The sequence below is a fragment of the Poeciliopsis prolifica genome, unplaced genomic scaffold, assembly GCF_027474105.1.
Source record: "Poeciliopsis prolifica strain line A6 unplaced genomic scaffold, Auburn_PproV2 SCAFFOLD029, whole genome shotgun sequence".
Classification (NCBI taxonomy): Eukaryota; Metazoa; Chordata; class Actinopteri; order Cyprinodontiformes; family Poeciliidae; genus Poeciliopsis; species Poeciliopsis prolifica.
This window is the reverse complement of record NW_026562404.1, coordinates 1,691,445-1,717,475: the sequence shown is the minus strand read 5'-3', so window position 1 is coordinate 1,717,475 and position 26,031 is coordinate 1,691,445. Positions and strand designations below refer to the sequence as shown.

Sequence of the window (26,031 nt, the reverse complement as noted above, 5' to 3'; positions counted from 1 at the left end):
TGCATTCTAACTCCAGGTTGAAATTGTCAGCTCTCAAGATTTTAGCAGGAGAGCAGAAATTATGGCTTCAATTCCTCGTGGCAGTGAAGCTGTCCCAGACAATCACACTATGATAATTGTTCTTTTGTTTTCTCCTGGTTGAGTCTTCATCCCTCTGGGTATGAAGACTCTGGGTAATTTTAATCGACTGGCCACTCATGGAAACGTTTCTCCACTGTTCGGCTTTCTTCTTCTTTCTTCTCACTCTGGATCACTGACGTCCCACATGGTTAGAAACAACCATGTTTCTGTCTCCTCGCAGAAGTCTACAATGACTATTGTAGACTTCTGTCTACAATAATCATAAACGAGTGTTTCTGATTGTTTCACAAATTTCTTTCCATCGAAACATGACGTGTTTTCAGCCCACTTTCTGTTTTAGCGACATATTACGTCTTGGCTAGAAAAACTCAGCCTACCAAAAATGATTTATGCTTAATGTTCTGAACAAAACACATTTCTTTGCCATGATAACCAGGCGGATTTTTTATTTTTTTTTTTTTTTTTAAACTGAGTGTGACAATCTTGCATGTGATTTCCAGATCAGCAGTATGTTCTCAAAAAGGTGATGATGTCAGATATGTTCAATTGAAAACTATTTTTTTGGGTAACTTTTTTTCCTCTAGCTCCATATTAATGTTTTAATATATACCACATTGTGTGTAAAGCATATAAAGACTGTAGTGCAGCTGTTACTCATACTGAGGGATAATTTGCAATTCATGAGATTTAACTAGAAAAATAAAAGCCCTTCCAAATTCCTGCCCAAATTCTTTTGACAGGGACCTATTAGTCCACAAAGCTGCAGCAATCCAAGTGTACTCACTCCACACACCAAGCTTGGCTTCAACTTTTTTTTTTATTCTTTACATATCACACGTAACCATGTGGACATGGTATATTATAGTACCGCTTTGTTATGTAAATCTATCAACAAGACCAGTGAGCATTTAAATACAAAGAAAAAAACACTTCAGATAACATTCATAAATAGTTTCATAAAATTAAGAGAAGGAATATCTACAACACAAATGATAGGTTTCAAGATCAAACACAAATACTTGTTATTAACCTCCTAAAAACTGGAAAGTCCAAGTCCTTTCCTGTCAGTGAACTGACAAACACACACAAAAACAAAAAAAACTCAAAGTGAGATACTCAAACACCACAAGCCAATTTTGAATGGAATAAGTGTGGTGAGGAAAAACCCAGCCTGCTGCACACTGACACCGTTTTGCTTGCAGGAAACTGAAAATCTGACGTCCTTTTGGGGATTTCAGTCGTCTCCTTCTTGGAAGGTGAGCAACCAGAATCAGAGTCAGTGGCTGAGCTGTACAGTCAGACTTTTATGCCGAAGGAGAATATCGACAGCTGGCCTGCTCTAACATCACAGATGTACTTAAAAGTCTCCATTCAGTACAGTCTTTATTTAACTAGTCGAATAGAAACAGATCAAACCGGAGGGTCAACTCCCGGAGCTAAACAAACACAGGAAGTGCAAACACGATGCGAGTCTTACTCATATTTAAACGTCAGAGCACCGCTGCAAAACCGCGACTCTCAACTGTTGAACTATAAACGATGCCCACATGAGAGAAAAAGAGGTAGAGTGGTGTTTTCTTGGAGGTTTCAAGACAGAAGGTAACAATTGACAGTCATTTCCCTTGTTTTCATAACTTTTTTTTTTCAACTAGGTTGGAGAACCCTAACCCTAAAGAAACAGAAAGTGCTTCTGAGAATTGCTACCGTTGGTGCCTTCATTCACATGATGAAGTCTTCCTCATGTGATCTCTGAGTGACTGTTCTGGATCAAACCTGCATCCAGTGTGCACATTGAATATCTTTGGTTAGACAGTACAAAAAAATACATGTTGTGGGCAAGCCTATAAAGAAATCACACTGCTCTCTGTGATGCTATTCACCTCCACAATTCAAGAAATGCATGCTGCCGTTGCAGTAGTCTGTTGGTGTTAAACTTTAGTCGCCAGTGTTCACGAACACCCGGGCACAAACTGAGAATTGATATTTCCTATCCCGTCTGTATCACAGGCGGCTTTGCACTCTTTGCGTTTAAAGCTGCAGGCATCAGGAAAAATTCCCGACGCTGCAGCTGCTGATGATCTGCAGCCTCGTCAGGCTGTGAGCGCCTGCCTCGCGTCGCACCTCCACTGCAGCCTCTCCAGGTTCTCCTGCAGCTGCTGGACGCAGCCCGACAGCTCCATGAGGTGCAGAGAGGAGTAAACTTCATCCAGGCTCGCCGAGGAGCGCTGGCTATACAGCCTCAGCATCTGGTACTGCTTCTCCATGGACCCGAGGCCGGCCTCCATCTCCACGCGCTCCATCTGCTGGTCGGGCACGGACAGCAGTCGGAGGAACTCCTTCCATCTGCGTATAGGCACTTCCTTGATGATCGCGTAGAGCACGATGGCCGGCCAGCGGTCACAGTGCTCATATCGCCTTGCATCTGGGGGGGGTGGAGAAGAGGTTTTGAAAGTTTTCACTTTGCATCGTCACCAACTTCAGCTTTAACCTGAGGTCATATTCTTCTACTTGCTCTACTTTAATTAAATTCTCCAAAATCTACTTGAGTAGGAATGCTGAAATTGGAGCTGGTATTGAAAGGGGCTCCTTTTGAAGCTTGATGGGAGGATGTTTGTCATATTAGCCAATTCTTTATAGCTTATTCTGTGATGTCATACAGCCCAAGGTTAATTTCATACAGGAAAAAAACAACTACAACAAAAAAACCTAACCTGATAAACTGAGTGCCTGAGCTGGTGTTTAGCAAGCATGTGAAACGAAGATATGCAACGATTATCTGATTTCCCTTTACCCTCAATTCTTGACTGACAGGCCAGAGAGAGGGCGTCCCGTTTCCTCCTTTCCACTTAAACAGCGAATGACTGATAACAGATAAACTGCGTGTTGAGCAAGCACATTCGAAAATGTGAGAGGACCAAACGTCGAGATCGTGCATGAAAACGATAAGACGCTGCAGAGCACTGCCAGATGCTCGATCTCACATACATCACACCTGCTACTAACCTGCGAAGGTGACTTTCATCCGGCCAGATAAAATGGTTAAATTATCTTTGGTCACAACAGTAAAATCTTCATGAGTTCATGCAAAATATTAATAAAACCATGAGGCATGATATTTCAAAAGAGCTGCAGCTGGAACAGTGTGAAGTAATTCCTGATTTCTTTTCATTTTGTCTTCAAGTTAGGAGATTTTGTCCTGATTTATTGCTATAATCTGGATGTTGTATGCACTTTTAACTGTTTGATTTTCTTTTTTCTACAGTTGTTTTGTTGTTTGTCCTAACTCTGACCTATGAATCATCCAGTCTCTTGACTCAGTAAGCAGCTTTAATCTCAAAAGTAAGGCACCCACTTCTGTTCAGACCCATTTTCAGTCCTTCAGAAGCCCCACATTTATTAAACACAGTTAACCGGAGTTTAATTCAGGCGCCGAGTCTCTCAAAGGGCCTTAGAGGTTTACTGGAGAACACTACAGAACAGGTCAGGGAGATTTAGACAAGAAAATTAAATCAAAGTGAAGCTACAAAAACCATTTCTTGTGCATGTGGAAGAAAGTCCTCTGGCGAAAACTGGTGTGACATTGAACTTTTTTTCCCTACCTACGTAAAACCATGTGGCGGAAAACTCAGAATGCGCGTCACCCTGACCACAGCAGGCCCACGGTGAAACTTGGTTGCGTCAATGTGCTGTCAGGATGAGTTCCTTCAGCTTGGCCAGCGAGAGTTGACAGGGAAAAAGATGGGACTACCAACAGGAGAAAAGCTGTCGAAGGCTGCCCTGGATTTCAGCTCCAGTAACAACCATAAACATAAGCCAGAGCTCATTTCTGTCTTCATTTTCATTCGTTTCCTTCCAATTTAGATGAGTTAGAGGAATTTTGTAAAGACAAAGAAGACGGGGGGGGGGGGGGGGGGGGGGGAAACAGCAACAAAAAAGAAAACACTGTTCTCTAAATCTGCAAACTTGCGAGAGACACTCCTCAAAAATGTGCAGCTGCAGCAAAATGTGGTTCTGTACAGCATTGATTCAGGGGAGCTAAATACAAAGCCATGCGAAACTTTGAGGAGAAAAAAAAGTGTAATTTTCATCCCACTGCTATGCACTATTTTAAAACTGATCTATCAAGTACAATCCCAGTAAAATACATTGAAGTTTGTGGCTGCTATTTAACAAAATGTAGCCAATAATAATAATAATAATAATAATAATAATAATAATAATAATAATAATAATAATAATAATAATAATAATAATAATAATAATAAATGAATTAAAGGGGTCAGAATGCTTTACAAGGCTTTAAAGGCGTAGTTACTTTCCTTTTCTGCTGCATCCTAAATGGGCAGCTCTTGTTTCAGTACATGTTAAAACAGTTTCAAAATCCCTCCTGAAAGGTTTCGGTCGATCTGTTTTGGAGAAACTCTCTTTAGTTCTTCAAGGAGAAAGTGACTTAGGTAACTTAGGATCACCATAATGATGTGGCCGGCTTCATAGTGAGTGAAACTGAAAGGGGGCTGACTTCCGTATGTGGCTTCCCTTCTTTTAGATGTTGCTTTTATGTTATTCTGTGACTCATTTAGCATTTTTTGGTGGTTAAAACCCTCATAGTAACAGAGACACATGTCATGAGATGACGCCTGATGGCTGGTGGGTGTCATCTGAACTTAATTGTTGTTTTCATTAGTAAAACAAACAGAAAGTAAACCAGCTTCCCTCTGGTCTTCTGGACACTAAAATCTCTCCCCGATGTCCAGGTTATTTGGTCGGCGCTACAGCATGTATCGTCACCAACTTCAGCTTTAGGCTGATTTCCATTAACCTGAGGTCATATTCTTCTACTTGCTCTACTTTAATTAAATTCTCCAAAATCTACTTGAGTAGGAATGCTGAAATTGGAGCTGGTTTTGAGGGGCTCCTTTTGAAGCTTGATGGGAGGATGTTTGTCGTACGTGTAATTTTCACAAAGTGGTCAGAAGAAGTGAATTGGTGTTGGGAACCAAATGTTGAACCTTACCCGTGTGAAGACTGTGCCACAGGTGGCCGCCGATGTGAGCAGGTGGCTCCTGACAGAGCGGCATCATGGGAGTTTCCTCAAAAACCGTAAATGTCTGGAAAGAACAAAGAGCGACGGGTAAGGCACAACTCCCCCGGCGTTCTCTACGAACAGCAAAATTTCTCTGTAATTTTTCAATGCAGGCAAATTATCTTTGGCCTTTCTCGCAAATGTTTGGTAACTACAGCAGAGAGATGCTTATCGGCATGTCGCTTTTGTTTCGTTTGACCTTTCTGAGTGCGTGGCTGCGTATGCGTGTGAGCAAGTGGTTTGAAGATCAGTCTTCCTCCACCTACAGTGCTGCAACTGTATGTGTTGCACTGTTCTGTGAACAGAGGATAAAGATCATGGGAGAGAGCACAAACCTGTGTGGTCGGGCTGCTGCAGTGATGACTACGTTGTTCTGTAAGGAGAAAAGCAGATGATATCAGTTAGTTTCCTGCATATATCTAGATATATTTCTTTTTTTTAAATGTATTAAAAACAAGAAATCATGCTACCAGTGTCTGAAGTCTCATTCTTCTTTTTGTTATTGCTTAGTATTTTTAAGTATTTGTTCAGAATTATAAAATGATGTATTATTATTTATAAAACAGGCAAGCTAAATGGGAGGGGATGGATGTTTTGACATTTCCATTGCAACTATGACATTTTAGCCCCAGATAAGTCACAGATTTTCATGGCACATACAATCAAAGTTGGCCAAGTTTTTATTTTATTTTTCTGAAAGAAGGCAGTTCATCTGTTTAGTCTGAAGTGCAGCATTGTTTAAGATGAAGTCTAACTGCATGTAAGAATTTTAACTTCTGTGCAGATTCAACTCGAGAAGATGTTTAATGTTTGATGCTGTGGGAAAAGCAAATGTACACAGGCCTTCAGAGTTAGAGTGGGATGGCAGACATTGTTCTGTGAGGAACGTTCTGATGCTTCACCCTCACAAGTGAAACTGTTTATGTGTAAAAAAAAAAAAAAAACTGAGCCCACAAATCTCTGGATGGCTCATCCTTGATGAATAAATTACTCATTTCAATATTGGTTTTCTGAACTCTCACCGAAACTGGAGACTTTGTTGTCACTCTTTTTTAGAGGCGCTCACTATGTTATCAACGGATGTTTGAGTTTTGTGTGTTTACTCAAAGCGTCACACTTAGAAAACGTCTGACATGTTCTTAGCTGCCTTGTTTTCTTCTCCTTTTTTTCACACTTTTTAAAGAAAAATTCTAGGTTTTTGGAACATTGAGATTCAAGTCCAAATAGAAAAGGAAGAAAGTTATGGCTCATCAAAGCGATGTTAGAATTAAGTTGTCATACAACGTCAGGGGATAAATAGTGAAATTGTCACGTTGTTGCTGCGTTTGATTCAACTTGTTGAGTTAGAACCGCTGTGTGGTTACCGTCCAATTTTGGTTCCTGAGGAAGTCTTTGCAGGTTTTTTTCTTTGTTCCAACATGGAAGAACAGCTTCCTCTCTGAGCAGGTTCCTGCAGAAGAGCAGCAGGAAGCAAAACAGCAGCAGAGATGTAGCAAGCCCCACAATCGAAAGAAGCCAGGCTGGAAAAAGAACAAAACAAAACAAAACACTGGCATGAGTTCTTTAATCTACAGGATGTAGAAATCTCATTAAAACTACAAATTAAGCTCAGACATAATGAAATTTATGGTTGAAATACATAGTTGTAACTAACAATGATTTGGCACTTTCTCCACACTTGGACTTGATGCTTTCAGTGTGGTGAAAAGAGTCGGTCTTCCTGTCGGTGAAGTAGTAGAAGCAGTAGTCAAAGCTTTAACGAGAAAAAGAGAGACACAGAATTGCAATCATAGTGCAAAAAGACGAAAAGGTGCAGTGTCATAAAAATACAGCATGTGTTCCTGAAGAAAGGGCTTTAAAACTCTCACATGAACCTCACTTAAACATGCAGAAAAACTTCCTTTCCAATAGGAAAAAAAAACTCCTAATGGTTTTAAGTTGAACATTAAAATAATTTCTGAAGATATGCAGAAAATAATAGATGTTTCTGGAGTGTTCACCTAATTTCCCCGCTTGAGATTCAGTTGGAGGTAAGTGGGGACTTGTCTTGAATCCTGGGTTCTTCGAACAGAGATTGCTAAAATAGAAATAAAATTAGTTTTTATTGATTTATTCCACAGAGGAGGAAGTTCAGGTTTAACAGCAGTGTCACATATGTTCCCATATTATATATATGTATATCCCATATATTCCCATATATATGCTGAATCTCTTCCAGCATTAATTAAATACTAGTATTAAGCTCTGTCTTCGACTTTCTAATTGCTTCCCACTAAGGAAAGTAAAAAAAAAAACATATAGAAGAAGATTTAATCAATTCAAACATTTGAAGCCTTAGTGTCAGCAAAAGGAAACGTTTTTGACAGTAACATAAAATCACCTGTGCAAAGGCACGATGCTGTCATGTTTGACATTTTATTTTTAAAGCTATGTCTATTCTGTGTCTATTCTAACGCTGTTTGAAGTAAACGGTGTTAGAATAGTTTTCTTGAGTGTGAATCCTTATCAATTTTATCAGAGCGCCCTGCACACCGAGACATCTGCAGTAAACGGTGTACAACCCAGGCACCGCAGGGCTTCAGCAAAAAACCACAGAAACTGGTTGTCCTCAAAGAGATGAGCTATATATATATATATCTATATATATATAGATCTATATATATATATATATATATATATATATATATATAGATCTATATATATATATCTATATATATATAGATCTATATATATATATATATATATATATACACTTAATTTTTTAGGGCTGTCATGACAAAGCAATTGCATGACATTTAAAGAAATTGCATGTCTTTTTGTTCTCCTATTTTCTGATTGGCCAAAGGCTGTTAACAAGCAGAAGATAAATGGACAACTAAGATAAATGCCACCATGTCTGATAAATGTCTGAGTGTTCCCAAATGCAGCATCTCTTACCTTTGGCACATGTCATAATAATCTTTATTGACGTCGTCGTTGGGAACTGAAAAATATAAGATTAGACTTTTTTTTTTTCTGATTTGGTTCTGGTTTTTTTGTTTGTTTTATTTAGAAGAGGTGATTTTAATCAAATGGAAGGGGCCCTGAACATTTGTTCTGGCTTTACTCACTGTTTTTGGGGCATATTTCGCAGGAGCCGTCCTTTGAGTAGTGTCCACAAGAGCAGTCGCACACTGTGTCGCTTGTGGGTGTGCACTGTTTTTTAACTCCCACTCCGTCAGAAAAAAATAGGTTTTTCTTTATATAGTCGACATTAAATGCTCTTTATTGAAGATACTTTCCATCTGATGCATTTAAAATATTCTTACATTTTATACGTTTTCCTGTATGTCTGAATATACTTACTATGACAATTACTGCACTGTTGACACCAGGAAAGAGAATTGTTTCTGTCTGCATAGGTGCCCCGCTGACATGGCTTGCAGGAATGATCTTTATCAGATTTATAATGTCCTGAGAACACACCAAAAGAAGCAGAAGAAATGTTAGCTGAACTTGTACAGACTGGTAACTTGTATACAGAAGGCTGGTGTTGCATTTCGCTGGAACAACCTACCAGGTGAGCAGCTTGAGTCTTGCCTTGACGCCTCAAGGAGACTCACTCTGGTGGACATGAAGGCAAGTATCAGTGAAACAACCTGAAACAAAATTGAATGTGAGATTTCAGGGTTGACTTTTTCTCATAAGCAACGTTGACTCAAACACAAATTCTGTTGATGTATTACATCATTGAGCCTGAGGAAATTAGGAAGATCACGCACAGGGATTTATGATGACCAAGAAATCCAGATAAATACATTAAAATCCACTTTTATTGTTTCCAATTCAGTCAAAACCAAATGTTTTCACTTATATCTGATGACTGATGACCTCCGGGTCACCATAAGATCGTCTACCAGCTTCGGGACTCTGACTCGGATGCTCCAAATTTTTTATTTTGCTTCCAGTCAGGAGAAACATGTTAAAGATTAAAAATAAATAAATTTAAAAAAACAATGACTTGATTTAATTATGTTTTTTAACTGCGACTGAGATTTTTATATCATGATGTCCATCACTGTGAGGCACTTTTATCACAGTAGGTTTGTGTAATTTCTGGAGGTGGTGTAAAAGCCACCAAGCACTCAGATAACTTCCTGCAGACAGTGCCAGTCGACAAGTCCCACAGAAACAAAACATGTAGCTCTATAGTACAGGGCCATTGTATCCTAGACGAGTAAAAAGAAGCAAGCGTTGTCTTAAGGCAGTTTTTGGGCCGACACGAAAGAGACTTCACAAAGAGGCAAGGAGCTGAGCCTGCGGGCAGCAAGTGGAATCAGTACCTGTGGGTTGTGATTATTGAAGATGAGCTCATTCGCTAATGATTTACTGAAACATCAGCAGAACTCCCCAGTCAGTTTCTGGAAGCATTTCTAAACAAAGAGTCTTCACTGCACACTTTAAAACACCCCTCTGTGGTCTCCTGCTGCCTAATTAACCTCTACTGCTATCTACACAAATACACGCATAATTTAATAGCGACCCGAACCAACATCTTGCTTGACTTCATGCTGCCGAGGAAACAATTAGGTAGTGCAGCGTTTGAGGATGTGATTCTCACAGTGTGAAAACGGCACGTAAAAATAGCAGTTCATGCTTTCTTATCTTAAACTTTAGTTTTTTAGGTAATTGTTGCACAGCTGTGTGGTGCAGGGTGAAGCACAACCCACGTATGGAGGCCGTAGTGTTTGCCGCGGACGTCACAGTTTCGAGTCGTAGCTTGATGACCTTTGTCGCATGTCTTCCCCCTCTCTTCATTATCCTCCTTCCTGTCAATTCCCTATCAAATAAAGGCCACCAGCGCTAATAAAACCTTTAAATATGTATGTCGTCTCTCAATAGAGAAAGTGTGGGAGCCTGTGAACTTGATAAAAGTTCATTTCAGCTGGATAATTAGTCGTGCTCTCTGCTGTGGTAGCCAGCCTGCATTCAGCTGATCATGGCTTGCCATCTTCTTTATATTTAAAATTGTTCTATGAAGAGCCATGGTGTTTTTTGTGCTTTGGTTAAAAAATAAATATCATAAACTTTTAAGAGAATGAATACATTCTCTATTGAACATGGAGAAAAACAAAAAGCAGTCAGTAGCTTGACTGAAAAATAACACACACACAAAAAAATGTTTTCTTTCCTATTTGTGCCATTCTGTTTTGGAAAGTTAGCCCAGGTATTGTTTAAAACAATCCCTATAAAATCTACTAAATATATTTGTATTAGTTTTTTATACCAAACACCAGTGTTTAGTTCTATTCTGGTACCAGACCCACAGGACGGAGACCAGGAGTAGGGTCTGAGAAAAACTTAACTTGAAGGTAACTTAACTCAGTTATTCAATTACTCAATCATTCGACTGTTAAAAAGACAATAACAAAAATAACAACAATAGATACATGAATAAAACATAAATAACAAATTAATATGGTAGATTGAAAATCAGGGTTTATTTAATTGATTAATGAAAAGGGAATAAATCATTTTTAATTTTCCATTTCTGACACAATGTCAAACAAATTTGTTTTTTCCTCTTTTAAGTTGTACTCCCATCTCATTTTTGTACATATTTTTATCATTCATTTATCATCTCAAACTAAATTCTTGGTTAAATGAAAAATATGTTACCTCTACATCGGTCAACGACGTAAACAGTTTTGGGCTAAATGTTATCAATAACCAAACTGGAGAGGGTGGTACATTAAAACACTCCAAAGAGTCAAATGTTCCTCTGGAGACGCACATTTCAGATCACTGCCCTCAAAATACGTCTCACACTTCATGACAAAATGTGAGAAGTGTGAGCTGTCCAATGAAAGAATCAGAACAGTGTTAACTTCATAGGATATTCTAACATCCAATTAATCATAAAAGGACTTCTAAAGACATATTTATGGAAAACCTGTCACAAAGGACAGTTAATATAAATAGCAAAATCTACCAACAAAAAGGTCAGGACTGTTTGAGTTATAACTTTCAATGGTTGCTATAGTTGGGCTGTAAAAATCTCCACTACTGTGATTTTTATTCAGTGAAAAAGTGGAAACACTGACCTAGATTCTATAAGCGAAACTCAGCACCTAGCTCAACTACATTCAGTCTAACATGCCAGATTAAACCACACCATCTTGAAAATAATAGTAAGCACTGAACTTTTCACACTTCTTTTTAACCCGAACTCAAAACCAAGCCACATCAGTGCATTTCACGCTATCTTGTGATTCATTATTGTTCAAGAACACTTATCGCACTTCCTAAAACTCTGCAAAGACAACCAAGCACAAAACTTAAATAAAATCATCCTTCTTATCAAACCAACAAACGATCCAAATAATTCAAAGTCTGGATTACTTACCCACACAATGTCCATGTCAGAAGCCCAGAGTCTAAGAAAGCTGTTTTGTTTTTTTTCTTACCAAATGAAAATAATAAATAAATTAAAAAGTTATCCAGTCGTCACTGTGTGTTGGTCCCACCGAGTCGACTGACAGGATGAGGCATTCTGACTGTAGCTCATCAGATTACCTTAATCTGACTCCAACAGACTGCTAAAGCCGGACTGTTGAGCGTTGTTGCATATTGGTGTGTAAGGGCTGTCACTTCTTTGGAGAGAAGTGGTGTGAAAAAACAGGAAACGTAATGAGATCACTCACCTCCTCTCCCCCTCCTCCCCACTTGCACACAGACACACACACGCGTGTACACACGCACACACAACAGCGTTCAGAGCAGCAACACGCCGCTTCCTCCAACCAGTGGCTTCTCACAGTTCCAGTGAATCCTTAATTGCTGACATATGCAGGAATAATGTGTGAAAGATACGCAGTGGGTAGCAGAGGTTGGTTGAAGTGCAAAGGGAGGAATGACACGCTACAACTTCAGCAACTGTGGTGTAAATCTGTTTGTTGGACTCCAACCAAGAAGAATAAAAGTATTTTAAAGAGGGCTCATTGTGAGAATCAAAAGAAGCTCGTTCAAAACTAAGATTCCTTATAGTGGCGCAAATGCAAACAGTGGCGCAAATGCAAACAGAACGATCTTACCTTAGTTTCAGAACACTGTAATACAAATTACATGAAAGTATTGTAAGATATTCATTCTTGGAAAACTTTTTCACATTTTGTCAAGTTAAAATCAGAACCTTCAGTTAATTTTGGGGGGGATTTTACATTACAGACCATTGCAAAATAAGGCATAATTTAAGGTTTTTTTTAAAAAAATTAATGTTTTTTACAAACTAAAACCTAACCTCTTCAATCCAGATTAATTTTATAGTATTTTCTCAGGTTCTCAGTTGTCTGGACTTTGACTGGGCCGTTTTAGTGCTTGAAGAAACTGTGGTTTATGTCATTTTGCTGAAGCTCTGTTTAATGTTGTCCTCCTCAAATATTACCCTCGGCCCCAGTTTTTCAAATCTTTTGCAGCTTCTAGGACAGGGGTAGGCACTCCTGGTCCTCGAGGGCCAGAGTCATGCAACTCTTGGTTGTCTCCCTGGTCCAACGCACCTGAATCCAATAGCTGAATCATGTCCTAAATGCAAGTCAAGTTCTCCAGAGTCCTGCTATTGACCTCATTATTTGACTCAGGTGTGTTGAAGTAGAGATACAACTAAAAGTTGCAGGAGACCGGACCTCGAGTACTCACCCTTGTTCTAGGAGGATTTCTTCCAGGCCTGCACTCTCCATCATCTCATCTCTCTTCATCTCCATCCATCTTCCTATCATCACTGACCAAAGTCCCTGTCGCTGCAGAAGAAAATTATCCGTACAGCACTGATGACATGAGGTGTAAGTGTTAATTTTCTGACATGCGTAAGTCATAAAGTTCTCTTTTGGTCTCAGCAGAAAACCCTCTTCTACCGTTTTGCTGTATGCCTGACGTGCCTTGTGAAAAAAAAAAAAAAAAAAAAAAACATTTTGCAGATTTGCGTGTTGAAACAAACTTCTCCTTATGACAAATTCTCCCAAACTGAGCTCTGGATCTCTGCAGCTCCTCCAGAGTTACCACAAGCCTTTTGGCTACATGCTTTCGTGAAGCGGACTGCTGTGGATCGGTGGCGTTTTGCAATTTTTCAAACTCATTTCCAAATTAGGGATTGAACAACTTCAAATGTTCTCTCAGAAAACCTCATAGACCAACTTTTGTCAAATTAAGTTACAAATGCGGGGACTCCATTTACTAACTGTTTACTGCTGACGGCAATTTTGAATGGATTTTAACACATGGGAATCAGAGCAATGGAGTTTGAAAATAGTTTTTAAACCATGTATCATTTACCTTTCGTCCTCAAGATAAATTGTGCCGTCTTATCACAACAGACAACAAGTTTGCATTTCTAACATGCCAAAATGTGTAAAACTGCATTATGTGGTTGAAAATGAAATCACAAAGTAATTAGCACAAATCCAATCCCAGGGCTGTAAATGGCCCCAAGTAGGACATCTCTGTTCAAACTGTTTCTCTTCCACATCCGGCATGGCCTAGATACTCCTCTAAATTTCAGATGCAACTTCCCCGAAACTCCCCCAATGAATTCTCCTTTTATTTTTTTTACTCTTGAAGCACGAATTAAACTGAACATTACTTTGCATTTGCAGTAATATTGTACTTGTTTTAATGTCTTTTCTAATTTTTATTTATTTATTTATTTCTAAATTATTTTTAAAGAAGCGCAGCGAAATCTCGAGCTATATTATTATTGTGGCTCATTTTGAAGTTCCCACCACTTTCTCCCGAGGCCGTCCTGTCCTCTGATCGCGAGGCGCTGTGCAAAATTCACTTGCGAATGTGAAATCCCTATTTCACGGGAGCACAATCGAGCACGCCGTACGTTTTGCTGTCATGGAGTGCTCCATGTTGAAGCGTCCGGGGATATTGCAGTGCGTACGTGGATGAGTACGCCGCTATTCACCTGCACAGTAAAACATGCACAAGGTGAAGTTTGAGGTTCAAAAAAAAAAAAAAAAAAAAGGAGAGAAAAAAAAACACACACACACACACACACAAATATCCAAAGCAACATTAGCAGATTTCCTTTCTGTAGCCGCTGTGTGCGAGCCTCGCAGCAGCACCCAGAAGTGAACAAAGCGACCCGGAAGCGGTGGTCCGACTGGAGGCAGACAGAACATCAACCTTTTATATTATAGCTGTTCCTCGCGAGGCAATATCTGCAGCCAGGACACAAGGTAATGCGTGCACGTCTCGTCTCGGTGTGTGTGCGTGTGTATGTGTGTGTGTGTGTGCGCGTGTTTTCGCCCAGCTAAAAGCGTTTGCTCTGCTTGGGAGGCTCGCGTCCCGGATGCGTTACAATTGTGCACAAAATGTGATTTCCCTCGTTTGATTCGAAAAGTTACAGAATGTGTGTGTGTGTGTGTGTGTGGAGGGGAGGGGGGAGAAAAGTGAAATACTCTTAACACGGCTAAGCGTTTTGTCGGGATGTGAAGGGCTTGTTTGCTTTCAGTATTCGCACCTTAGCGGCATCAATGTACTGTGATGAGTCCAGCTTGTCCGTTTCCGTGCTGGTTTTTTTTTCTTCCTCGCAGGGCATGGTTGTTGTAGGAAGTGTCAGTTTTTTTTTTCAAGAGGTTGGGGAGGCCGGGCTATTCAAACCTGCAATCCGCCGTAAACAATCATTCACGCCGTTGACGTGATAAACACACCTTTGTGTCCTGCTCCCCCCCACCCCTTTTTTTTTTTTTTTTTTTCCTTTAAAAGGCAAAAAAACGCAACACCTTATTATGGTACACGCTCCTTTAAAAAAAAAAAAAAAAAAATTTGGGGGGTCTGCAGAATATGGCGTCCCGCCTTATAAAAATAAGGCTGCCATTTTTGTTTCTCTTTTGTCTGGAAATGTTTAAAGAAAACTGTCTGAGAATGTCCGGGCAGGAGCGGGAGGGCTCCCCGGGGGGAGGCAGGCGGACGGTCCTCCTCCGACCGGCCCGAGTCCGGAGCTGCTCCCCGGGCGGCCAGGACGACATGTCCGAAAAAGTCCGAGGAGGCAAAGTTTAGTTTGGTTCGGCCGAGCTGTTAGAGCGGCGGACGGACGGACGCGCAGCAGTTCCCACAAATTCAGACAAAAGGAGCCGAGGACAGCTGCGAGCTGCACGGCTCCGGCTCTCCGTGTCTTTTTATAGGCGTCCGCACATTCTCAGCTGACGTTCAGATGCTGGAGCAAATATAAACGTGTCGGCGTGGGTTTAAAAAAAAAAAAAAAAAAGCAGTTTTGTCTGCAGGCCCAAACTCACACTGAGACATGTTTGCTACACAGTTGTGCCGCTTTAGTGCTGGATTGATGGTGCTTAAGTATTACCCGGAATATTGGTGCTTATATCGTACTACTTCTTAAAAAAAAAAAAAAGTAACTTGCATTGTTTTCATACCCACCATCTGCGTCTTCCTCCAGGTCATATGACCTCATGGAGATGTCACTGACTTGAATTGACCTGGGAGGAAGTCGCGTCCCGGATGCTGCGTAATGAGATGTTGCTAATTAATGTCTTGATCTATTTACACCACTTTGCAAAAATAATATATATATATTTATATACACCTTGAATATTTTCACGTTTGTCACAACCAAGTAGCTATTTAATGTATTTTGTGTGATAGAACATCACACAAAATACTGAAGTGCAGGAAAAGCAAAACGAAAAATCAGAGGGACATCACCTGAACATCAGGCTTAAACTCTTACCCCAGTTGAACTGAGTTAGGGACTTTGACTAGGCCAGTTCAAACCATTAATACATTTTGTTTAAATTACGGGTGTCCAACTACAGTCCTCAATGGCTGGTGTCCCATGTTTTAGATGTATCCCCCCCTGTCATAATAAGCTGTTATTTTTGAACATCCATTGTATTTTGCATGGAAACCAAAAATGCCTTCATGATACGTTTGTTTCCTTATACTGTCTGATAGAACCTCCATGGTAGCGCTGCATTATACTGCGATTAAATTAATCATAGCTCAACTTTTTCTTATTAGTTACATTAATACTGAAGGCAACGGCTGCCGTTTAGATTTTATTCAAGCGCATAAAAGTTACAGGGCTGAAGTGATATGCGTTCTTAAATTTTCAGATTTGACTTTGCTGAACAATTATGAACACTGTCCTCTTCCTCCTCATCATCATTTCTATTCTACTTGTGGAATCTGTTAAATACGTCAATGTATGTGGTTGTAATTTGACAAAGTGTGAGAAAGTTCAAGTTGCGTATTACCTGGCACTGTATTCTCTTCTCAAGTAATAATGTGCAAGAGATTTGAGTCATGCCTTTTTTCTTCGGTTCCGTTAAATGAACAAGACTTCTCTGTGATTTTCAAAATGGGTCTTACAAGCAATATTTCATCAGGCTTCCTGAAGCTCTACTTGACCGTTTTCAGAAGAATGTTTCCTGTTGCCTGGATGCCTACTGAGTCATCCAGGGCATGACGGAGCTCCTGTGACCCAGCATTGACTAAACCGGACACTTGATTGTAAACCTGTTTCAAGTGTGACCTTTCAAACTGATTTTTTTTTTTTTTTTTTTTTTTTTTTTGCAGATTGTAAAAAATGCAAAGAAAATGTTGGTATCAGCAAGGCACCAACTGCCATGAAGTTCTCAATATCTGATATTAAATAAAAAGTGCAACAGCATTTACATAAAACCCAGCACCAAAATGAGCTGCGTAATTGAATTTCTTTTATTTGGAACAGAATGTATTATCCCTGGTGCTTCTAACATTCATTGTTGTTTTGATGTAGAAACTAAAGCTACAATCGATGCATAAAACGCCCTCTAAATTTGTCATTTTCAAGGAAAGGACTCTGCGGCAGTGTGTTGCCAATCTGTATTTTGTGGGGTCACACTGGGAATCTGATGGTTTGATTTTAACCGGCTAAATGGTTGGAGTATCGGCTAGTCTGCAGTCAACATGCTGTTTGCAGTTTGCTAACTACGTCCAATTTTGCAATACTTTTAGCGAATCAAAAGAGTATTTTCTAGATCCTATTTATATCTGAAGTCAGAACTTAGTTCTGGGAATATTACATTAACCATGGAATAGTTGCAGGTACAGAAAACAAAGGGATTTACCGGTTATTGAATTCAGTGAGTTATTACTTTTAAGAAGAGCAAGCTAAAAGTCTATTCAGACACTAAATTTGTCTGGTCAGAGCATGCTTGCTAAGGTTGCATTTATTTAAGATTGTGTTTTAAATGCACAAAAACTGTCGGAATTGCAAATAATTTATTTCAGCACCACTCTCTATGGTGGCAACATGACAGCCATGTTGGATTTTTGTGCCATGTTTGGAAAGAAACCTTTCTCTTTTTCAGTTTGGGGAGTGGTGAGGAAGGAAGCTTCCCATTTAAGTTTTACCTCATGGAGCCTGAAAAGTTCTACTTTAAACCTGCAGTGGGGGAAGTTATTTAAATTCTACCTATTTAAATAGGTAGAATTTAAATATGTATTGTCAGAGAGACCCGACAATACATAGCAAATACAAAAAGTCCAGCTGCTGTGAGATGGTTTTCCTTATAAAACTCTAGAGAACCAGTGTTCTGGGTTTGGTTCATGCTATGAAAAACACCAGTGATAGCAGTTTGACTCATAAAATAGTTTTTTTAGCAACAACTAGGTAATTTCCAAAGAACTGTCTCCTTGCATGATTAATTATCAATTCTCAGGTCGTGTGACTTCTCTATCTTTTCTGGATTTTCTCCCGTGTAAAGACGCAATTTGTTTCCCGTGTCCTCATTTTTAAGCACACTGCCATGGCCCTTTGCAAGCACTGGACGGAAAGGGAGCGAGAAGAAAGACACTAAGAAGTGCAATAAAAATACAAAGTATAAAGAATTGAGCATAATGAAGGCGGTTTAAAACTTCTGTATACCTTCTGAAGATATTACTATTAAAAGGGGAAATATGTGGGCTGATGATCTTTCCTGTGACGTATTTCACAATCATACGAATTAATCTTTGTGGAGACGTTCCTTGACTCACCTCTGCTGCTACGCATGCAACATGCATGATCTGCTCCCTGGACTGGAAACGTTGCTGCAAAAGTATGATTAAATGTCAAAGGTGACCGACTAAAAAGACACATAAACCTTTTTTTTATATATATATAACTGAAGTTGAATCAGACCAACTTGTTTTCCTTCAGGTCAGTTAGAATCACCAAACTTATTTCTGTTTTCTCAATGCCGAAACAAATGAGAGATTATGTCAGAGATTGCGAAATCAGACGTTTGTCTTTGCAAGATGAAAACTGTCTCTTGAAGTGATGAAGGCATGCCCATATTATTTCATTTCCCTTTTGGCTTAATAAAGATTTTTTGAAATGAATATGACGTTGTCCTGTCTTTGACAGCTTCTAATAGGTTTAAAAGGATTGTTTGATAGGATGGAAAAGTCAAAAAAAAAAAAAAAAAACAGGAAGAGAATTATGGATTATGTCCAACCACTCAGGAAAGAGACGGCATCTGTGTCCCAGAAATTAATACATTTTGGTCCGAAATGTGTAGCATGTCTCGCGGTCTGATGAAACTTAAGTGAAACTGTTTGGCCATAATGACCATCGTCGCATGTGGAGGAATGAGAACGGGGATACCCGACATCCTGACTGTGAAACATGTGGGTGGCAGAATCATGTCGTGGCGTTTTGTTGTTTTAGAAACTGATATACTTGATTAAATGGGTCATGAAAAAAAAGAAAAAGAAAACATGTAGAAATAATGAAGCAACATCTACAGAAGCCAGGAAGTTAAAGCGTGGGTGCAGATTGGTCTTCCAGACGGACAGCAGTCCTGCACATGTAGCCAGAGAGACCTATGGACTCTGGCTGCATGCTTTGTGATGGCTTTGTGTGGCACAGCCATCACAAAGCCCCGATCTCAATCCTATGAAGAAGCTGTTGGAAGATCTGAAAAGGCGTGTGTGAGCGAAGGGGTGTACAAACATGTTCTGTCAGGAGGAGTGGGCCAAAACTTCAGCAAACTACTCTGGCCAGCTTGAGGAAGCAAATACTAAAGGTTTGACCCAAGTCATAGAGTTTAAAGGATAATTATCCCTGACACTGACCAAATGCATGTAAGCTTATGAATTTTAAAAGTTACAAGAAAAAAAAAATGTTTTTAATTTTTCTGGCATTTAGCCAATGGAATTATTCCAATCTTAAGAAAACACAACGACAAGTTTGGTGTGTTTTAACCTCAAACGGTGAGAAATGATTGTGTCTGCCTAAATTCACCTCTGAATTTAGATAGAGTAGCATGGCGTCTTCTTTTGGTTATGAAAAGCTTCACATTGGACACAATTATACTAAATTACACTATAGGTTTTAAATGATACATATTGCGCAAGGGGTGCTTTGATACAATCAGGACATGATCCTGTTTGGAAAATATTGTACATTTTTAAAGTCGATCAAATATCAGTGTAGACTGTCGCGTCTCCTTGGAGATGTTTTCTGCTCGTCATTCAAGTTGCTAAATGGCTTCAATTTGAAAGTGATTTGTTGGTAGTACAGATGTGCCAGAAACATTTTACTGAGCTTTTTAAAAAAGTAGTGATCTATCAAAACAGATGAAATGTGTAAGGGTTAATATAGGCATGTGATTCCCATTCCATCATCTTGTAGTCATTGCATTTTTTTCATTATATTACAAGCAAGTGAGAACGATGAATGTCATTGAGCAAAGATGTGTAGGATTTTGGCTGGTGAGGTTATTTACTTGTTTGGAGTTCAGCTTCAGACCCCTTTGCCCACATGTTTGTGTTTGTGATCATCCTGGTGATTCAGCAGCTTGCCAAGTACGACTTCTAATCATGTCTACGTATCGCTTGTTTCAGAATGGCAGAGCCTCGATTTAACAACCCCTACTTTTGGCCACCACCTCCCTCCATGCCAGGCCAGGTAAGTCCATCCACAACACGTCACAACAGCAACATTTCCAGCCTAATTGCCGCGTTTGTGTCCATGTGTGAATGTCATTCCCAGCCTTCACCGCAAAACAGATCCCCGATTGTGAAACTGAAGTCGCTGTAGTAGAATTGAAGCTCTTTAGTTTATGGTTTGTTTGTTGTTGTTTTTTTGGCGGTGGGCCCACAAACGGCATTCACACACGGTGGCTGTTTTCTGTTGAGCATGACCCGTTAACCCTTTCAGCTGGATAACCTGGTCCTCATTAACAAGATCAAGGAACAGCTGATGGCGGAGAAGATTAGGCCTCTGCACCTGCCGCCTACCTCCACCCCGTCCCAGCAGCCGCTGCTGGTGCCCACCTCGTCGCCGGACGGCGGCGCTCCGCACGGCATGCCGGTCCCAAAACCTCAATCGCAGCAGGTGCCGTCCCACCACTCGCAGCCGCAGGGCTCCGGGCAGCCAGACATCACTCTGCATGGTCGGCCCGCCTCCAGCTCTGGACCAGGTAGTTTTCACTTTTATTTATGTGTGTAAGTTGCAGATTGAGCGTAAAAACTGGCCGACTAATGCTGTTGCGCCATCTCTCAACTTTAAGATGGAAATCTGGACGACAAGACATCGGTAAAAGCCAAAGGATTATGGGAGGACTGGCACATGAGACAGCTCAGCGAGCAATCGGGCCGGGTCAACCATCGTTCAGGTACGCCAGTCCCGACAGCAACGCGGCCGAGACGGAGCGCCTGGATTTCAGCTGTGGTTCTCGCCCTCCCCCAGGCCTGGCTCCCTCATCTCGACCCGACAACCACAGCACCTCGGAGGCCCTGACCCCCACCACTCCGACCTCTAGCAGCCAGAACCGAATGGGCGGGGCTCCTTCTGTGAACATCATCTCCGGACTGGCGAGCGGTCCCGGCATGGACCACATGAAGGGTGGACTGGCCGGACTCCTGGGCCCCCCGCCCAAGGCACCTCGGGGGAGAAAGAAGATCAAAGCGGAAAACACATCTGGGCCTCTTCTGGTGGTGCCCTACCCCATCCTGGCAGACCAAGGCTGCGTCACTGTGGCACCTAAAGAGGGCAAAACCTACAGGTTAGACATCAGAGTGACTACATTATAAGCATTATTTTGGTAGTTTACAGTTTTTTAATGCCTTTTTTTTTTCTTCTCTTCTCTTTTCAACCTTTCTGTCATCAAGATGCAAAGTCTGCCCGCTCACCTTCTTAACCAAGTCGGAGATGCAGATTCATTCCAAGTCCCACACAGAGGCCAAGCCGCACAAGTGTCCCCACTGCTCCAAGACATTCGCCAACGCCTCCTACCTTTCCCAGCACCTGCGCATCCACCTCGGGATCAAACCCTACCACTGCTCCTACTGCGAGAACTCGTTCCGCCAGCTGTCGCACCTGCAGCAGCACACCAGGTTCATACCACTGTTTACACAAGCGTCGGGTGGTGATGGGCTGGCCGGACCCAGCAGGCCTCGTATGTAGAAATGTCTTATTTGAGAGTAGCTTGACAGGAAAGTAGGTAGAGAGCGGGGAAGACGTGCGGAAAAGGCCGGGAATCCGCCAGCACAATGTCTTCCGCTTCGAAGACGTTGTCCCCTTGTTGTTGTTATCAGACTGAACAATAACAAGTGTTTTGCTAAACTTTTGTGAAGCTGATAAGCTTAACGCAGGAAAATCAGTCGCATCAAGTCTCAACTTTGCACAAGAGACGGATCTCGGAATAGATCGATGTTTTAGGAATACTTTTTTTATAGCATTTGCAGTGTTTCTGTAAGTTTCTGTTGAATTCAATATTTTCATGTTCGATAACTTTTTGATTTAAACATGAATTAAAAATACAACGTGGACTTATTACCGCATAGACTTGCATGTTAGATACTGGACCCAGTTCAGCACTTAGAGCCAGGACCAAACCTCCCAAGAGTCTAAATCGTCACATTGGTCATCATCTCATCACGGGCCAGGAAATTGCTGAGATCCCTGAAAACGTGTTACTTCCTGAAGTGCTTCCAAAACGAGGGTATGTGGGAGTCAGAGGTTTGCGTGAGGGGAGCGCTCAATTCTCCCCTCCATTTTGCTTTCATAGATCACAATCTTTGCATTCAAAGTGACTCGAGTCAGTTTCAGATCCTGTTTTTTTGCGCACGCCATATTTAGAAAGTAGAACCCAGAAAGGTCCAAGTAATAACCTCAGGAATACCGGTGGGTGGACTTTGATTTGGTCTTTCATTTTACTGCGGCTCAATCTGTTTTTATATCACTTTATGTTTGTAACCGTTACGCAAAATGAGAAATTTGGGGTTCGATTGTTGTTGTTTTTATCTTTACAATGATTTATTTGTATGCAATTTGTTCCAGAATCCATACTGGCGATCGGCCTTACAAATGTGCTCATCCTGGATGTGAAAAAGCTTTTACTCAGCTGTCTAACCTTCAGGTGAGTTTTTAATTATCCTAACAGGGTCACACCTGGAACAGAGTGCAGAGGGGGATCACTGTTAGAATAACTTTAACAGGATAACATGTTAGAGGTGTTATTATTCTAAAAAAGCTAATTATGCTAAAAGCAGGAGTTGTTTAAAGTGTTTAATTTGACTTGAATATTGTCCAAGTCTGGATGATGAGGGAAAAAATGAAACCTGACCAGCTCACAATTACTGACTGCACTGTGAGTCCTGCAGTTAGAAATGATTCACATATGAATCAAATGAAGAACTGATGTATAATCCAGAGTTCCTAAAAATCATTCAGTCAAAAAAACAACAAATGTTTGGACTTTTTCTGACTGTGGTTTTTCCCCTGGCGCTCTCCACGGTTGCGACAGCTGGCGGACAAATTGCAACGCATTCATTCCCTCTGCACACTTGGACCTTTGAAGTGGACTGCTTAGCAACCTTTCTCCTTGTCTCTCCTCCGCCCCACAGTCTCACCAGAGGCAGCACAATAAAGACAAGCCGTACAAATGTCCCAACTGCTACCGTGCCTACTCAGACTCCGCATCGTTGCAGATCCACTTGTCGGCGCACGCCATCAAAAACGCTAAGGCCTACTGCTGCAGCATGTGCGGCCGGGCATACACCTCAGTGAGTAGAGAAAAAAAAAGTCCTTTCTTTCCCCTGAATGCGTGTTTACATAGACTGTTTATAGCTTATTGCTGATAAGATTGTGACATATGATGATGTTCTGCCTTCCTCTGACAAAGAGAAGTCACGTTTCCTGTTTGTGATAGTTAACAATCCAGAGTGCGCTAACGGTTGCTCAGACGATCGGGGAGGAAGTGGCATTTTGGAGCTCGGGGATCTTCCAAGTAGTCCTTTTCACTTACAATGAGAACCGTATTACAGAACGGGAACAATGACTTGGCTACCATGGCGGCTCCAAAGGTTTAAATGTCAGCTAAAGTGTGTGGGTTGTTGGCCAAATAGCTGGGGTGAAGAAAAACAAAACACAGGCAGCAGAAAATCTTTGTAGATTCTGTTCAGAGTTATGGATTCAAATAGCAGTTTTACACTTCTTATGATATTATTGAAGGCTAAATTATCGTTTCACATTGATACAGTTACTAAGCAGTGGCTTTGATAAAGAATAAACATGATGGAACTTGCAAAGAAATCTTGCAAGTTTTCCCCCAGTTCAGGGGGAAAGAGACACTGGGGGACCAAGCAGATGTGTTTATTAGAGAGTGGCCTTAGGTTACTAGAAATAGAAATTACTACTTTACCTGTATTTTAGTTTTAAAACCGCTGACGTCCAACATATCAAAAAAGTACTTATTCTGAATTTCTTTGACCCAAAAAACCTCACCTACAGTGTAATTTGTGACATTATGCCTTTGTTATGGGATAATATCAGGAGAAATTTAAAAAAATATTTCATTATAAAATTCTGTATCCATGAATTAATTTTAAAGAGGTTTGTTAAGTGCAAATAAAGACTGGAAATACGCGGTCAGGTGAGTCTGTCGCATTTACATTCAAAGAACAACATAAGAGTAAATCCGTAAAGAAGTGTCGTCGCAACTTTGACTGTTTGGGGCTGAATTTGAATATCAAACCTGATTTGATTTGAACGCCTGTCATCTGGAGTCGGCAGATGAAAGTCTTTGACCACGTCTAACAGAAACGCTGTGTCTTTTGGGTTCGCTTCGTGTTGCTCACCCGCGGGTCTCGCAAGGAATGATTCGAATCCAACTCCAAAATACATGTCTGTGTGTTTTCCAACCTTTTCTAGGAGACCTACCTTATGAAGCACATGTCCAAACACACAGTCGTGGAGCACCTAGTGAGCCACCAATCGCCACAGAGGACCGAGTCCCCGAGCATCCCCATCCGGATCTCCCTCATCTGAGCTCGGCGGGCGTCCAGCAGCAGGATTTCTCGGTCTGGGTCGGGCCGGACGTCCGGAGGCCCTGCACCCCACGTTCACCTACATAAGGCTTACATTAGCGTTGTGACGGCTGACACAAGCATTCGGTGTTAAGATCCAGTAAACGGACTGCCTCCATCCGTCTCCGCCTGGGCTGTCTGGCGGTTAAAAAAAAAAAAAAATTCTATATATACAAACAAATCAAATCAAATAAGAGCACAGCGTTGTTTCGTGAATGTAACAGTACAGCTTGACGTTGATCTGGCGGTCCGAGAGGCAAAGAATGTCTTGGGTCAGATTCAGTAAGCACTTTGGTAAGCATCATGTAAACCGTTGGATGCATCGGCCTGTTAAAATATATTTTAGATACTTTTTAAAAAATTGTTTTAACCCCCTTCAGTTTAGATTATTTTGACCCCCCCCATCCCCCCCCGTCCCCCCCCTCCCCCCCCTCCATAAAATGGGTTTTTAAAACTTGGCCTTTTTAAAGTATTAAAGGATGTAAAAAAAAAAAATAAAATGAAATTGCTGGGTGTATTTGGAAAACATCCAAAGATGATATTAAAGCACTTTTTGGCACTGTGGTTTTAGCTCAAACTGTTTTAATCAAGTCGGAGGGAAAATGCCAAAAGAAAAAAAGGGGGGCATTATTTCTGGCAATTAGTAGTACAAACGAATGACGGTTCTCTGTGCTGCTCTCCTCGTTTGTTTTTTTTGTTTTTTTTTCTGCACAAGTACACGGCCATCCAAACCCGATGACAGGCAATCGGTCGATGACAATTCAAATGATTGTATGAGAAGGTGCAGTTATTGGCAGAAATGGAGCAACATTAAATGGAATATATTTTTCTTGCTTTAGCTCTCTCAAATTCTGTGACAACCGTATTCAAATTTGTTTTCAGTTTAAAGGCACCTTTTGGAAATATCACATTTGTGTACCCATTTCCCACATCCCTTTTACATACACACACACACATTATTTTTATGCTCCTGCAAGTGATCAGTGCCATACTTAACCTTTGAAAACTGAAGAGGAAACCAATCTTAAACAGTTTATGAAGGCTTTGTCGATTCTTTTTTTTTAAATAAGGTTTTGACACATTTGTCAGAACTTAAGTAAATATATATATATTTTAAAATCGGCTCAAATTTCAGCTGAAATAGTTTTTTTGTTTTTTTTTAGAAGTGGGTAATTTTCAATCCAACCACTGGACCAAAATGTGAAGTTAATGTACAGCTACTCTCACCTAGTCGACCCCCGCCCGTTTTTTTGTTTTTCGTTCTCTTTAAAATAAGCTTTACTCATCTTGAAGAAACTGCAGTATACGTCCTACTCAGTAGGATTACGAGTGTGTGCCGAGGTAAATCCTCAGCTTTTTTCCTCCTCTCTCTCTCTCTTAGTATTATTTTTTACTGTACACAGTATTGTTTGTTGTATTTTTACTGTAACCTCCGAACGGTACTCGTAGGGTTCCCTGTATTCTTCAGGGCGCTTCAGAAAAAGATTGGTGCTGCGGCTCGTCGTTGGCTCGGAGAAGGAACTGAGAATAATGTA

General features: G+C 40.7%; 2 protein-coding genes across 4 annotated transcripts; one reads left to right on the top strand and one right to left on the bottom strand.

Moving 5' to 3' along the window:
- Positions 1-214: 214 nt before the first annotated feature.
- On the bottom strand, positions 215-11,827 carry si:ch211-112c15.8 (tumor necrosis factor receptor superfamily member 1A). 2 transcript variants are annotated; one of them, XM_055049933.1, is made up of 11 exons: positions 11,550-11,827; positions 8,721-8,802; positions 8,510-8,617; positions 8,275-8,379; positions 8,102-8,147; positions 7,165-7,241; positions 6,819-6,917; positions 6,529-6,684; positions 5,500-5,537; positions 5,096-5,189; positions 215-2,503 (listed from the first exon to the last, which is right to left on the bottom strand). In XM_055049933.1, exons 1-11 carry the CDS (start codon positions 11,562-11,564, stop codon positions 2,172-2,174), a joined length of 1,152 nt encoding a protein of 383 aa, XP_054905908.1. In that variant the 5' UTR covers positions 11,565-11,827; the 3' UTR covers positions 215-2,171. The 2 variants fall into 2 exon arrangements, with proteins under 2 accessions (XP_054905908.1, XP_054905910.1); XM_055049935.1 differs by having other exon boundaries at positions 8,275-8,376.
- A 2,140-nt stretch (positions 11,828-13,967) lies between these two features.
- Positions 13,968-24,892, top strand: znf362b (zinc finger protein 362b). Of its 2 annotated transcripts, none has more exons than XM_055049993.1 (9): positions 13,968-14,379; positions 20,030-20,093; positions 20,373-20,607; positions 20,698-20,802; positions 20,877-21,192; positions 21,299-21,523; positions 22,470-22,548; positions 23,036-23,194; positions 24,342-24,892. In XM_055049993.1, exons 2-9 carry the CDS (start codon positions 20,031-20,033, stop codon positions 24,456-24,458), a joined length of 1,299 nt encoding a protein of 432 aa, XP_054905968.1. In that variant the 5' UTR covers positions 13,968-14,379; position 20,030; the 3' UTR covers positions 24,459-24,892. The 2 variants fall into 2 exon arrangements, with proteins under 2 accessions (XP_054905968.1, XP_054905967.1); XM_055049992.1 differs by having other exon boundaries at positions 20,346-20,607.
- Positions 24,893-26,031: the final 1,139 nt, after the last annotated feature.